This window comes from Heliangelus exortis, chromosome 22 (assembly GCF_036169615.1).
Source record: "Heliangelus exortis chromosome 22, bHelExo1.hap1, whole genome shotgun sequence".
NCBI classification, from domain to species: Eukaryota; Metazoa; Chordata; class Aves; order Apodiformes; family Trochilidae; genus Heliangelus; species Heliangelus exortis.
The window spans coordinates 8,805,045-8,819,288 of NC_092443.1; the positions used below are offsets into that span (position 1 = coordinate 8,805,045).

Below are 14,244 nucleotides of genomic sequence, written 5' to 3' on the forward strand. Positions count from 1 at the left end.
TGGGACCAGTGTCCTTCCAGGAGGGCTGGAGGTTGGGATTGTTTCACCAGTTCTTAGTATGGGAGCTGCTCACAGTCCTCTCCTCCACCACCCCTGGGCCCTCCAGAGTGGCAAAAAGGAAGCAGCTTTTACACAAACCCAAAGGCCCAGTCTGGTTTTATTCCCTTTAATAGAAAACTCCAACACTCCCATCAGCAGAGCAGACAGGGACAAACCTGTGCCACTCAGCAGTGCCACCAGGGCTGAGGCCAGGGAGGGAGGGACAGTCCTGGACTGGGGACTGAGCTCTGGCACCCTCAGGTGTTTGCACTGGCACCAGCTCAGCTGTTGGGGTGCCAGAACCAGCACCCACCCCCCAGCACTCTGCTCAAGCCCAAGGACCCAGCAGAGCAGCTGTGACCCACCTGGTAGGAGGCTCCCCTGCTCACCTGGAGTGGAGCTGCAGGCAAGGGGGTGCCCCAAGGCTTGTACCAAAAATAAAGCTGCCTGCTGCACTCACCCAGGCTCTGGGGTTGTGACTGCCTGGGAAGGTGCTTGCTCCAGGGCCCTGCTTTGAGACAGGCTCCTGTCCACATGGGCACCACCTTCCCCTGCTTCTCCAGGTGTTTCTCCTCCTAGCTGAGGCCAGGCTGGGGGTTGGTGTGAGGCTGGGGTGCAGAAACATGGCCCTTCTGCCTCTGGGACACAAGACCTGCCCTTCCCTTTCCACCCCCAAACCCCTCCAAGAAGGTCAGCACAGCTCCCTCCCCCAGCAACCCTCCTCCCCCAGCTCCCACACAAGACCAGGAGTCACCTTTATTTAAATAACCAAAGGTGTAATTTTTTTTTTTTTTAATTTTTTTTTTTAAGCACATAAACGACTCAACCCAATTAAAAGTGAACAGCAAACAACTGCACACAGAGGCACTGCTCCCTCCTCCCAGGGAAGGGTGCTGCAGGAGTCACTCTGCAGATGTGGTTACCCCTCCACAGAGCCCTCCCAGGACCCTCCAGGGTTTATCCTCCATGACAGCCCTTTACCTGCCACTCTTCCAAAGTGCTGGTTTGGTTCCCATCCTCCCACCCTGACCCATCCCACACGGGTCTGACCCCTGAGTCTGTACTGTAAGGCCCCTCTGATGAAGCCCCTGACCCCCACCAGCACCAGCTCAGCTCTCTGAGGAGCCAGGAGGCTCTCTGATGGCTCTTTGGGAATCCCCCACTCTTCCCAGGTGAGTTTTTAACCCCAAAACACCACACAACAGCAATTCCAACAACACAGCCCCAGACAGGATGCAAAAGCCATCTCTGGTGGTTACCTGAGCAGCCCCAGGCAGCAAATTTCAAGGTTACAAACCCTGCACCATGAACAGGAGAACCAAAACCTCCCTGAACCTGGTAGAGGTGAAGGTCACTCCCTGGGACAGTGGCCATGCCCCAGCTTTGCTTTTCACAGAGGACATCAACACTTTTGCAGCTCCCAGAGAGAGACCCACGAGCTCTGCTGGTCCCTCACCCCACAGCACAGCAGAAACCCTTTATCTGAAGGAGGGAAGGAGCCTTTTTGCCCCATGGGGAGAGCTGAAGCCTTCCCAGCCCCATCCCAGCCCCAGCTCACCCACCCTGCAGGACTTCCACAACCTCCCAGAGCAGCAGCTCCACAGCAAGCAGCAGAGACACGGGGGACAGGCACCATCTTTTGGCCAGTGCTGACCATGACAAGTGACAAACCCAGCACGACAGAGCCCTCTGAGCCTGCAGCAAGTCCTGGGAGCTGGCAGCACAGCTCCCCAACACCAGGGATGCGCTGAGCCAGCCCAGGGGGGGGTCACACACAGCAGCCAGAGGGGTGCCACAAAGATGTCACACAGGAGGAGGGGTCTGCCCAGGACTCCTGACAGATCTGGGGAGGTTTTTAACTCAAGCTGCTGGCTCTGGAGGGTAGAAGGAAGCATGGGGCAGATGATCAAGTGGGGAGGCTGGTGAGCATCCAGCTAAACTCTGCCCAAATAACCTTCCCTCTTTCCTGCTGAACCCCTGGATGAGCAGGGGCCCTGGTTCAGACAGGACAACCAAGCCCAAATAGACACTGCTGCCTGGCCCCACACATCTCCCTCTGCAGCAAAGCTGAGGTTTTGGCCCTGGGTGCTCTCTTTAGAAGGTCAAGACTTTGCTCAGGAGTCCCTGGGCAACCCAAAGCTCCAGCACAAGATGCTGCTGGGACCCAAGGGTGTCTCTCAAGGGGACAGAGCCTGCCCTGGAGACCACCTGGGAGCTCCCCCATGAAGGGCAGAAGTGCTCTGGGCTGCCCAGGGTGGACACCACAGCCCCAGTGCTGCCCAAGAGCCAGAATCTGGAGTTTTCACCCAATTCCCAGCCCTGTTTGAGCAGCACCAAGGTTGTGCTGCTAGGAACTGCTGCCTGCTGGTTCCCACCTGGGACAGCACAGGGCCAGAGCAGCATCAGCTGAGCCTGCAGGGACACAGGAGCAGGGACAGAGGCAGAGCCCAGGCTCCAGCCAGGTTTTCATTGTCACCTCACAGCAGCTGCCTGAGCTGGGGAACTCACCTCTCTGGTCATTGAGCCCTTTGGTAGCAGAAGTTTGATGCCTGAGAAATTCAGAAAAAGGAGACGTTTCATTGTGAGATAATGAACCCATGGGAGAAATCCAGTCAGCAGGGAACCTCAGCATCTGCCAGTCCAGAGTGTTCCCTGAGTTAGAAGTCACTGCAGGGGAAGAAAAGTTCCTTCAGTATTTGGCAACAGACAGGTCCCTTCAGCCACCACCAACCACAGGGTGACACCACTGTGAGAAGTGTTTAGGATGAGTCCTTTGCCTCGCTTGGACACGGGAGGTCTGACAGCTTGAAGAGGGTTTCCCTCATGGTGTTGTAACATCTGTCAGTGAGGTCAGAGACATCATCTGGTGTCAGGCCTTTGGTCTCTATTGGAGGCAGAACCTCAACCTTGATTTTGCCTGGGAAGAAAAGAGAAGAGCCTGTAGGGAACCCACAAGTCACAGGATTCCTGTTCCCTGCCCCCCAGCACAGTCCCCATTCCCACCCAACCACTCCAACCTTTGGCTTGCTCCAGCCACCCAGGCACAGAGCATGGCATGCATGCCCCAAAATGAGAGGTACTGCTCCAAGCTGACTGAAAACCAACTTCCCACCCAGCATCTGTACTGACAGCTCAGCTCTGGTACCACCAGCATCCCTGGCAGGGCTGCAGAGGGGTCCCTGTGCTGGCAGGGCAGGAAGCAGAGCAGGCTTGTTCCCCCCAGGACTTGGTCTGTGCCAGTGATGAGAGGGAGAGGTAGTGTGCAATTTTTAATGAAAACATCCCTCACCATATTTAATTACTTTCTTTCCCCCAGTTAAGCCAGTTGAGGCTTTGAAGTGATTCCATGCATCTCCCAGAGGGAGATCTCCTGGTCACCCTGGCTCTGCTTCCCTCTCACAGCCTCAGGAAGCAGATCTCCACCTGGGGTTGGATACAACCCTGCCTCCAAGTGACTGAAAAGCCCCCTCAGGACCTTTGGTACCTGATGTAAATAGACTCTTCTTTGGGTTATAGAAGCTGATGAAGGAGGAATACACCACGGGAATCACTGGGACCTTAGGGAAGAGGAGGCAAAAGGAATGATTTGCACTGCAGCAACTCAGCAGCACATCTCCCCCAGCAGAGCTGACCTGGCCTGGTTCTCAGACATCCAGGGCACACACAGCCCCACAACAAACAAGACCCTTCCAGACTTCCAAAGCCTGGGATCACCAGGAAACAAAGGGGAAACAACTCCCCAGCAGAGGGGACACTCAAGGCACAGGTTATGGTTTAGCCACAGGGCAGCACTGGCTCTCTGGGCTCCTCATCCCAAGCCAGGCTTCAGAACTCAGGTATTTTCTGACCTGCAGACACCAGGGGCTGCCTGTTTGGACAAGTCCTGCTGTGCACAGGCACAAGTCTGGGGCATGGCAGCTGCTGTGCCTTCAGCTTCCCAGAAAAGGAGGCACCAGTTACAACCAATTGCTTCCAGGGAAGCTTCAGACAGGCAGAGGCAGAGCCAGGAGGGCAGGCACAGAGACCTTATTTCTGTGCTGATAACACAGACATCACCTACAGCCAGTGACTCAGGGAGGGTGTCAGAGGGAGTGACACTTCCACTGTCACCCTTTCCTCCCAGCAGCTGCCAGTACAGCACAAGCTACACCCTGGGCTTGGCCTATTGAACACAGCCAGAAATTTGGCACCTCCTCCCTACTCCAGGATCCCTGCTAGGACACCCCTTTTAGGGAAAGCAGTTCCCCCTCAGGCTGTGAGCAGCCCCAGCCCTAAGAAGCCAGGCAGAGCATGGGAAGGCAAGGCACCCATCTTCTCCCAGCACCCACGTAGGGTGACAGTGTTCCCCAGCATCCAGGCACCCTCACCCCCCCCTCCAGGAGCACCCCCAGAAGCATTCAGAGAGCAGGAGCCCAGAGCAGGTTACCTGTGCCTGGATTGCCAGGTGAAATGCTCCTTTCTTGAATGGCAGCAAATCCCCCGTGCAGTTCCTCGTGCCCTCTGGGTACACCCACACCTTCACCTGCACACGGGGAAGATAAGGCTCTGCTCCATCCAGCACCCACTTACAGTGCTCCTGTCCTGCTGGCTGAGAGCTGAGACAATACCAGGAGTTTTCCCCTTCCTTCCCCCAGCCCCAGGATGCCCAGCCCCGTGCCACCCTCCCAAGCACCACGGTGACACTCACGTTGTCAGCTGCCATTGTCTTGGCCACCTCTGCCATCACCATCTTGGCACTGTTGGTGCTCTTCCTGTTGATGAAGATGACACCCCCGAGGTACATGATGAGCCCCACAGTGCCAGCATACAGCAGCTCCTTCTTGCCCACCTGGACACAGTCATCTGGCAGGACCTCCATCAGCCCTAAGGTGATGGCAGAGGGTGAGATCCAGCAGCCACCCCCCTGCCCGCACCCAGGTGAGACAAGAGACACAACCCAAGGTGGGCAGAGGGACAGAGCAGTGCCTCGGGTCTCTGCTGTCACCAACAGAGCAGAAGGAGAGGTGGCACTCAGCAGAATTACAGGGGCAGGGTGGCTGCAGGTCACAGCAAGACCTCAAGAGGCAGCTTGGCCAGGGGATGCCAGCAGGATTTTGCTGATGGTCAGAAAGAGAAATGCACCCTCCTACCCTCCATCCCTCCCTTCTCACCCATCATGTCCAGCATGCTCTGGTGGTTGGACACAATGATAGCAGGTCCTTCCACCTTAAAGTTCTCCAGTCCCTTCGTCTCAAACCTCAGGCCAAAGAAATACTTGAAAGTCTTGACCACAGTTTTGATGATTCTGCAAAAAAGGAGAGCAGTCAGGAGGCAGCAGAGCAGGGAGGTGACAGGGACTGCTACACCCAGGCTACCCAAGTGTCTGTCCCACATGGTCCTACGTGCTTGAGATGCTTCAGCTGCATGCTAAGCCTTGTCCATTCCCAGGGCAGGAATTTTACAGGAAGCCTGAGAGAAGCTGATTGTAACCCTGAGGCTGGCACAGCCAGATTTGCTGGTCCATGCTTCCTCCAAGCTGACAGAACCAACCCACAGCCACGCTGACTTCTGGCTCTTCAGAGGAGGTGATTCCAGCCTAGCCCAGCTCCCAGGGCCCTACAAACAGAGGGCAAACTGGAAGCCCTCCAAAATCCAGGCTGCTGGTTTCAGTGCTGGTTAAAGGATTTTTGCCAGTCCTGCTCACTTCATGCTGTTTGTTTTCCCCTGTTAGTCTGCTCCAGTGCTTCCCTTCTGCCATCAGCAGAGCCACACAAGTTGTTCAAACACTTCTCCTTGGAGCTGCCTGCACACCCCTCACCCAAGCTCTGCCCCTTCTCCTTGCAGTGCTCAGAGATGCTGTGTAATGAACAAGGTATTGTTACCCCCCCACCCCAGGAGTGCAAGAAAGGGGGAAAATGAAGGTGAGAAAGAAACACTGCCCTGGACAACACAAGGATGCAAACAGCCAGAGGGATGCTCCTGGGCAGCTTGGCAGAGGTTTTGCCACCAACAAAGCCACCTTCATGCAAAAGACTTTCCATTTGTCAGCTCTGCTACCCAGGGGGTCTACAAAAGCTCCCAGCTTTCTCCTCCTGCAGCCCAGGGCTGGCAGGGGACAGCAGCAGCCCTGCCATGTCCCTGCTGAGCAGGTCCAGCCCCAGCTCACCAGCCCAGCCCCTGGGAGCAGAGCCCATCCCTGCCACCCCCAGGCAGGTGGAGCTGGGGACCCTCCAAGTGGGCCAAAGGACACAGCCAGAAGCTGGCAGCACACCGGGGCTATTTTGGGCAGTGGAGCTGCCATTTGCCAGGACAGGAGGCAGAGGAGCTTGCACATGGACAAAGGTCCCAGGAGCAGCCACCAGCTCTGCTCCCCCCCCGGAAGAACTGAGCTGACCTCCAACAAGCACCCAGATGCCCTGCCCCAGGGCCCACAGGAAAACAGGATGGATCTTCCCTCCCTGCTTGAGGAGACAGAGGGATGCTGTCAGCTTTTCCCCTGAGACAGGGTCCATCCAGAGGGCTGAACAGCACCATCACTCTGGTGGTCACCTCACACCATCATTTCTGTCACCCACAGCAGGAGCTGAGCACCCGGACAGCATCTTACCCAGGTTTGGCAGCATCTGTTCTCTAAAACTCTCCCCATCCTTGCTGTCCACTCTTTCAGCCACGTGCCACCTCCTGGCTTGCTCCCCTGCACATGGAGTTCCAATCTCCATGAGGTGCCACCACCCTGGCAGTGACACTGGAGTTCAGGCCAGGCCAACACCCACAGGTGACACAATGGAGTGACAATGCAGCTATCAGTCCCCTGTCATCCAAATTTACAGCAAAGGTGAGAGCCACACCCAGGGAAAGGGAGGTGCAGAAGCTGCAGAGCCCCAGGGACCCTTCAGAGAGGCTCCAGGAGAGCAGCCCAGGTGAAGAGATCAGGGGACAGGTGAGGAAAGGCAGGGTGACACAAACCAGTGAGGTCATGGTGGATTGCCACTGACCTAAATCCCACTTCTCCTCCCTTCTAACTGCCAACCAAAGAAGAGGTCACTGCTCTTGAAGTCACAGTGTTTGGTAGCTGCTGGGTTAGGCTGGTTACACATTACTCAACAGCAACCATCCAACTTCCTCCTGCCAGTAAGGAGCCAGGGTTCCCTTGCACAAGATGTGGCCTGAGCCACTGAAAGAGGCAAAGGGGCAGAGCTCAGAGCAAGCAGAGAAGACCAGGGTGGCTGGGTTGGCCACGTCACCCACAAGGTTCAGCAGATGGGTCCTGCTCCCCTCCAACCCTGCAAGCTGCTCTTCTGCTGGTGTCAATGATCCTGGCTTGGGGCAGTCACAGCTGCAGAGAGCTGTAAATCTGATGCATTTACTACCAGGTGCAAGGAGAGAAAACAGAAAAATGGTCCAGAAAATGGACCAGAAAAAAAAAGCATGTGCTTTTTTTTCTGTAGCAGCTTGAGCCTGAAATCCAGCAGCCCTGGCTTCACACGCTCTGCTCCACAGCCTGTGACAGAGGCCTTTTTAGGATCCTCTGATTTCCAAATATTAATGAAGCATGCTCACCAGCTTGGAAGCTCTTGGAAGAGGTTTCTCCTCTAGACAGACAGCTCTGTCTCTCTCTCAGACATGGAGGGCAATGACTTCCAAGTCACACCAGCTTGGCACTGGAGCCAGGAGCACAGCGAGGACGCAGCGTCCTGCACCAGGCAGTGACACTCCTACCACTGCCTGTCACCAGCACGTGTTCTGCTCCCAGCCCCTTCCCCGAGCTGGGATGAGCAGACTGGAGAAAATGCTGGAGAAATACGGAGCTCACTGGATCATCTCAACCTCCCAGGGGCTGGGATACACGACCAGGTTCATCAGCCAGTGCCAGTGCATGGAAACGACTGAGTTAAGTTACAGGAAAAGGGTGGTTCTGGCTAAAATTCAGTTCTGAGTTTCAACATGAGGAGTTGTTGTTTCCAAAGAGTTCCTTTAACTTTACAAATTTGCAAAGTTTTAGGGGTGGGGAAAAAAAAACAAACAAAACCATCTCCATAACTGGTATTAAATTCTCCCAGTTGCAAAGCTGGTTGTGCCCTGGAAAGCTGCTCCTGAGGAAACCATGAGAACCAAAGCTGAGGACAGGCAGGAGATTGCAGAGCAGACATTGCCATTTCCATCACCTGGGGCCATGCTCCAGAGCAGCCCACGGGCTTGGGTGGGCAGGCCAGAGCCCAGAGCCAACCACAAACCAAAGTCCAGCTCCACCAGCTCAGACACTGCCCAACCTTTGATCCAAAAAGGATTATCGAGGCAACAAGGCTCCCCTGACACCTGGATGGATAAGAGTGGGTCCAACACTGCTCAAGAGAGAGCAGAGCAAGGAGCCCAAGTTCTCCTGTGCTGGCCGCAGCAGTTGTGGGGTTGAACTCCACCATCTTTCAAGGTCCCTTTCAACCCCTAAATTTGGTTCTATGAGGTGCCAGCTCTGCTCTTACAAAGCCCCTTTGCCCAGACTGCTGGAGAAGAGCCCCAGGAGTCCTGTCAGAGGACACAACCCCCACCCCAGACACGCGTGGCCTGGGCTCCCCACACCAAACACTTTGCTCCCGGCACAGGCAGGGAGGGGAAAACCCCTCCAAAACCCCCCTGCTGTCACACAGCTGTCCCCAAAACCTTGCCACCACCCCCACGCCCCCCTCCTCCCCATCACGCGTGGGCACTGCCATCCATCCACCCCCCTCCATCAGCCACAGCGGGGCTCCTGTCCCACACCTGCGGGAAAAGCGGTCACCGCCGTCCCCTCCCGAGTCCCCGGGCTGTGCCTGGGCCTGAAACCGATCTCTCCGGTTTGTCTCTCACCCTCCCTCCCCCTGGCCCCGCCATTCCCTCTCCTCCCCGTCCCCTCCAGCCCTGGGATCCCCCCCGGGCATTCCCTCCCTCACTCACTTCATGTTCTTGACGGTGCGGCCGCCGTTGACGAGGATGCAAACCGGGGCCGTCATCGCCGAGCAGACGACGAAGAGAAAGTAATAAAACCCGACCCGAAGCACGAAGTTGACGGCGGGGCTGAGCTCCATCAGGAAATGGAGCAGCAGCAGCACCGCCGCGCCCCACAGCAACCACCCCAGCTCCATGGCCGCGATTCCCGGCTGGAGAAGGAGGGGGAAAACGAGCAGGAGGGAAAAAAAAAAAAAAAAAAAGAAAAAAAAAAAAAAGGAGGAGAAGCCTCTGCTGCTTCTTTTTCCTTCTGCTGCTCCTCCTCCTGCCGCTGCCTCTGCTGCCGTCTCCGCGCCCTGCGCTGCCCCCGCCTTATGTGGGCGGTGCGGAGGGTCCGGTCCGGCCCGGCCCGCCCCGCTGCTCCCCTCCGACGGGGCGGGACCGGCCCCTCAGGGAGGCCCGCGAGGGCTTTCGGGTCCCGCGGTGGTTCTGTCCGGGCCTTCGCGGTCCTGTGCGAGGGCTTCAGCTGCTTTCGTGGTGCGGAGGTACTGAGAGGGCGGGAAGGGTGGGGGTGTCTTTGGGACCCTCGTGGTGTGGTTGGGGGAGTTTGGGGTCTGCTCACGGTGCTATGGGGGGGGTTTGTTCCCTCACGGTGCAAATGGGGTCTCTGGATGTCTCTTCATGGTGCTGTGTAGGGTCTTTGAGTCCCTCATAGTGTCTTATGGGGTGTTTAGGGGTCCTTTATGTTGCCACGTGGGGTCCCTCATAGTGCTTAATGGGGTCTTTGGGGGTCCTTCATGGTGACATCTGGGGTCTTTGAGCCCCCTCATGACATAGTGTGAGGGTTCTGGGTGCCTTCTTGGCATTACGTAGAGGTTTTGGGTCACCTCATGGTGCCATGTTGGGTCTTTGGGTCCTTCCTGGACTGGTGTGGGGTCCTGGGGTCTGACAAAAGAATTCACAGTTAACCCATGCTGACTTTGGTCAATTGTGGGAACTCACAACTGAGCTGTGCTGACCCACTGGTCCCGTCCCAGAACTCACAGCTGAGCTCTGCTGACCTGCTGGTCAATTGTGAAAATTTGCAGCTGACCAAGATCAGCACAGCTCAGTTGGGACTTTTCTGTGGCAGAACCCTATTTGCCAAGTCTCCCTGCCACTTTCTCACGTTCTCAGCAGGTGCTTGGTACTGATTTTCCAGCACAATCATGCTGGAGGGATGGAACTTCCCCCACTGGAGCTGGGGTTAGGTCAGGAGGGAGCCCAATGGCTTTGTGGGCATGAAGCTGTCCAGGGAGATGAAAGCTGGAACTGACACAAACTGTTTCATTGGCCTCAGCAGGTTTTGCAGTGCTTTTTATAGCAAAACCCCAGTCCTGTGGGTGGTTGGTGGCTTCACTGGGATGAGATGTGACCCTGGTGATGCAGCCCTGGTTGTCCTCTTGGCATCTGCAGCTTCACAGCTCCTGGGAAGCACAAGGAAAAGTGATGTCCCTTTCCAAATAACCCCTGTTCCCTCAGCCCTCCCTAGACACAAGGGAGGCAGTGGTTGCTCCCAGATGAGCTGTCACCAAAATGGAGAGAGGGCTTAGCTGCATTTTCACTGCCCCTCAGCCCCATTAAGGTTTGAAGCAGCAGACGAGCTCCTTCTCACTGCTGGAGAGCTCAAGGCCAGCACTCCCTCCAGCTGCCAGGCAATGACATCTCAGAGCTGGTCTCATGACTCCTGCTAATGCCACAAAGAACCCTTATTGTGTTAGCATCTCCCCACAGCATTACATTAATCCCTCCGGCCCGCATCGTCCCGGCTGTTCAGAGAGCCCCGTTCCAGCACCACGCCAGCCAGCATATGCCTGGGAAGTCACTGAGACCTTTTCAGCTCAACATATGCTGGCCCGGAGCAATCCTGCATTTATCCTCGTGACTTTTGTTTCTGTTGACAGGGGAAGAAAGTCACTGGTGATCTGTCACCAGGGCATCACGCAAGCAGCTCCGCTCAACGCCGGCTGATGGTTGGAAAGGGGACCGTGAGTTCCAGCCTGGCTGTTGAACAGCAAACAGCACGAGCAGGCACCACGTGGAGGGGATGGATGGCAGCTGAGCCTTTGCTTCACGTGTGGCCTCCTGAAGGCTGCAATTCCCTTCTCCCCACACCCCCCCAGCAGATCAGCAGGAGTGATGCAAACGCAACGCTTCACATGAGACTGTAGCTCAGGGAAGGGGAGTGATTTCTGATGCCAGATGAGGAGCCAGACACGGGCCTGCCTGCTAGCAAGCTCAGAGCTGTCACGCTGAGTTATTTCAGCAGCCAAGCAGTGAGTTCTGCTGCCAGATGACGACAGCCTCTGCATTAACATCACCACAAGAAGCTGCCCCATGGAGCAGGGCCCGGCAGCCTCCGCGCGGCGTAACCCAACAGCGACCACGTCACCTCCCCTGAAACTCAGCTGCTTTGGGGCAGAGGCAAAGACAACTCCCTCCCAAGCTCCAGCAGCCAGAAGGAAGCAGTTCCAAATTCTTTTATTTAAAAAGAAAAAAAAAGAAGGGGAAAAAAAAAAAAAAAGTTTACTCGATTGCACTGCGAGTTTTTCGTATCTAAACTGACTGAATTTTTTCGATGAGTTGCAAGTGTCCCCTGCAGGTTCTCTTGTTGAGTGGGGTCCAGGGCCACCATCAGGAGCAAGCACCCAGCAGGCAGGCAGTTCTCTGCAGCAGGGACTGCCCTTTGAGGGTGCTCATGGCTCCCTGAGCCACCCAGCACCCTCAGCAAGGACCTTGCAAACCTGCCTTTAAAAAGTACCTCAAAAAGGTAAAAGAGTGGTAACAGCAAAGTGGAACAGGAGGGTCCATGCAGCAGCACTGCTGGTGGGATTTCTGGGTCTGTGAAAAGTCATAAAGCTGATGGCATTACCCTCGGCCTCAGCTTTCTGATGACTTATAATAACCTGGCTGTGTTTTTTATCAATTTATTGCTTCCTTTGGAAACGTGTGACCTCACTTTTGATGACTAGCTTCTGAGTGGAAAAAAAAAATAGAGCCAGGGAGAATGTCTCTCACATGTGCAGGGAGAAGGGGAGGGGAGAAAGGAAGAGAAGGAGAGCACTCAGCAGGGTAAGAAGGAAGGAGATTTATCCATCACCTGGCATAAGCTGTAGAAAAGTGGGAAGCTGGGGGGCTGGATGCTCAGTGAAAGCCCCCCGGGAGATGCAGCTGTGCCAAAGGGGGGGTTGGGTCCCTCTGCAGAGCAGAGTCTTGCTCCCTGCACTCATCTGCCCTTGACTTCCCACCGAGCCTTTGGCAGCTCCACCCAGCTCCCTGCTTCTCTTTGCCTCCTGCCAAGGGACATATGTTGAAAGCAGCAGCTGGCTTTGGTGACATTAAAAGCAGGGGGAGGAGGAAATGACCAGCCCAGCTTCGTCCTTGGCCATGTCCTGGCATGCATATGTGTGGCTTGTGAGCCCTCCCAGGAGGGACTGGTACTGTGGGCAACATGAACCCTGGGTTGTTCAAGCTCCTAGACACTAATCCTTGCTGCAAGGCAGCCTCAATTGTCAGGGACTTGGGGACAGCAAGGTGATCCACACATCTAAGTCCTTCCAGACTTCTGTCCATCCATCCATCCATCCATCCATCCATCCTCTTGCTCTTTACCTGTCTCAGCTAGCAGCAGGCTTTGTGAGGTGTCTCAGAGCCTGGTGTCACAGAGCCACCAGCTCAGGGCACAGGAAGCAGCACAGCAGCACAACACAGATGCTACAGCTTGCAGAGGTACAGGCTGAGAACCTGGACTTATCCTTGCATCAGCAAGCAAGGCTGCCCTGAGGACTCACACCTATGGGGTGGCACCACTGAAATCTTCTCCTGAAAGTGCTGCTTTGGCACAGACTGAGCAGAGGTCTGGGCTGAGCTCTGCTGGATCTGCTGCTGTGCAGAGCTGCTTGGTGAGGTCAGGGGGGTGGCCAAGAGCAGTGTGTGCAAAGGATGTGGCTGAATCCTGTTTCCATCTCACTCGTTTCAGCCTAAAAAGGCAGCAAAGCCTTCCCACTCCTCCTCGTGTGGAGGGACAGAGCTTCAGATGGACCCCAAGCTGCTGCCTTGGCTGCCCCGTGGCCACATTCCCTTGAGTGCCTGTAAGCAGCAACACGTCAGTGCTCTCCTGACAACAGAGCAAACACTTGGGGAGGAATGGGGCTGTTGACTCAGCATGGTTTGAATGTGTGAGTGCTGCAGTTCCCCCCCCAGCACTGCAGAGTGACAGGGTTGCACCAAAAAACAAAAGCATGAGATTGCCAAACTGCCCCAGTGCTGGGGTTCTGTGTGCTCAGCCTTCACTGGTCACTGGAAGGAGAAAGAGCGTGATGGAGCTTGGGAACAAAAGAGAAACATTGCAAAAGTATATTAAATAAATCAGAGCCTACCTTCCTCTAACCTTCACTCCCCTACAAATAACTCTTGAGGAAGTAGCTGTGTTACCTTCTCAGGTGTTGGCTCCAGCCAGCTGGAGGGGGGGTTGATGGTCCAGTTCCTCAGGGTCCTGAGCACTTTGCAGGTTTCAGGCCCTGTGGATCCCAGCCAGCCCAGCAGAAAACATCCCTGCACCCACCCTGACACCCAGCCCTGCCCCTCCTGACACACCTGAACCCTCAGTTCTTACAGCCCTGCTTTCCCTGAGCTTGTCTTCCCTCTGCCTTGAAAAACTGAACCAATTATTTCAGTCCACATGAGGAACAAGGCTGACTGGGCACGCTGCTGATCTGCATGAGGAACACCACACAAACAGCCCATTGAGGCCCCGGGCACTGCCCCTTTGGCTCTCCCTGAAATCACTGTTTGCAGAGTCACTGCACCATCAGGGAAGGATTACTGCTGGCACTTACACCCCACCGTGTCCCCCAGCACTGGTTTGGTTTGCTTTGGTTTGGTTTTTCTCCTGGCAGACTGTGCCAGAAAGAGGAGAAAGCAAAAACGTAAAGCTGCAAGGACTGGCTGAGCATTTGCACGTGTACAGAGAGGCTGGAAATCCCCCTGCACCCCCTGTCCTGTGGGGGACATTGCAAGATCTGCCCCCTGCAAGGCTCTGAGGGTGCCCAGCACAGGACACAGCCCTGGGAGCAGCATCAGGGCTGGCTGAGGAACTGGAGCTCCTCTGAGCCCAAGGCTGGAAAACTGGATTTACTTCCCCCCCCACACACTCCACAGTTGCTGTAGGATTAGGAGTTTCCCCAAATGTGATGTGTAAATAAAGGAAACCAAACTGTTTCTGATGAATTTGGTGGTGGTGGAAGAAGCTGAGTGGTTGAAGAG

The 14,244-nt window shown here is 55.6% G+C and overlaps 1 protein-coding gene and 1 long non-coding RNA gene across 2 annotated transcripts; one reads left to right on the plus strand and one right to left on the minus strand.

Annotated features, from left to right (window-relative positions):
- Positions 1 to 794: 794 nt before the first annotated feature.
- AGPAT2 (1-acylglycerol-3-phosphate O-acyltransferase 2) lies at positions 795 to 9,279 on the minus strand. Its single transcript, XM_071766502.1, has 6 exons — positions 8,950 to 9,279; positions 5,190 to 5,323; positions 4,727 to 4,902; positions 4,466 to 4,561; positions 3,524 to 3,596; positions 795 to 2,956 (listed from the first exon to the last, which is right to left on the minus strand). The coding sequence occupies exons 1-6, from the start codon at positions 9,135 to 9,137 to the stop codon at positions 2,799 to 2,801; spliced, it is 825 nt and encodes a 274-aa protein (XP_071622603.1). The 5' UTR covers positions 9,138 to 9,279; the 3' UTR covers positions 795 to 2,798.
- Positions 9,280 to 9,336: 57 nt separating this feature from the next.
- LOC139806614 (uncharacterized) lies at positions 9,337 to 11,858 on the plus strand. The gene is made up of 2 exons (XR_011730302.1): positions 9,337 to 9,485; positions 10,884 to 11,858. It is a non-coding gene; the product is annotated as an uncharacterized lncRNA (long non-coding RNA).
- Positions 11,859 to 14,244: the final 2,386 nt, after the last annotated feature.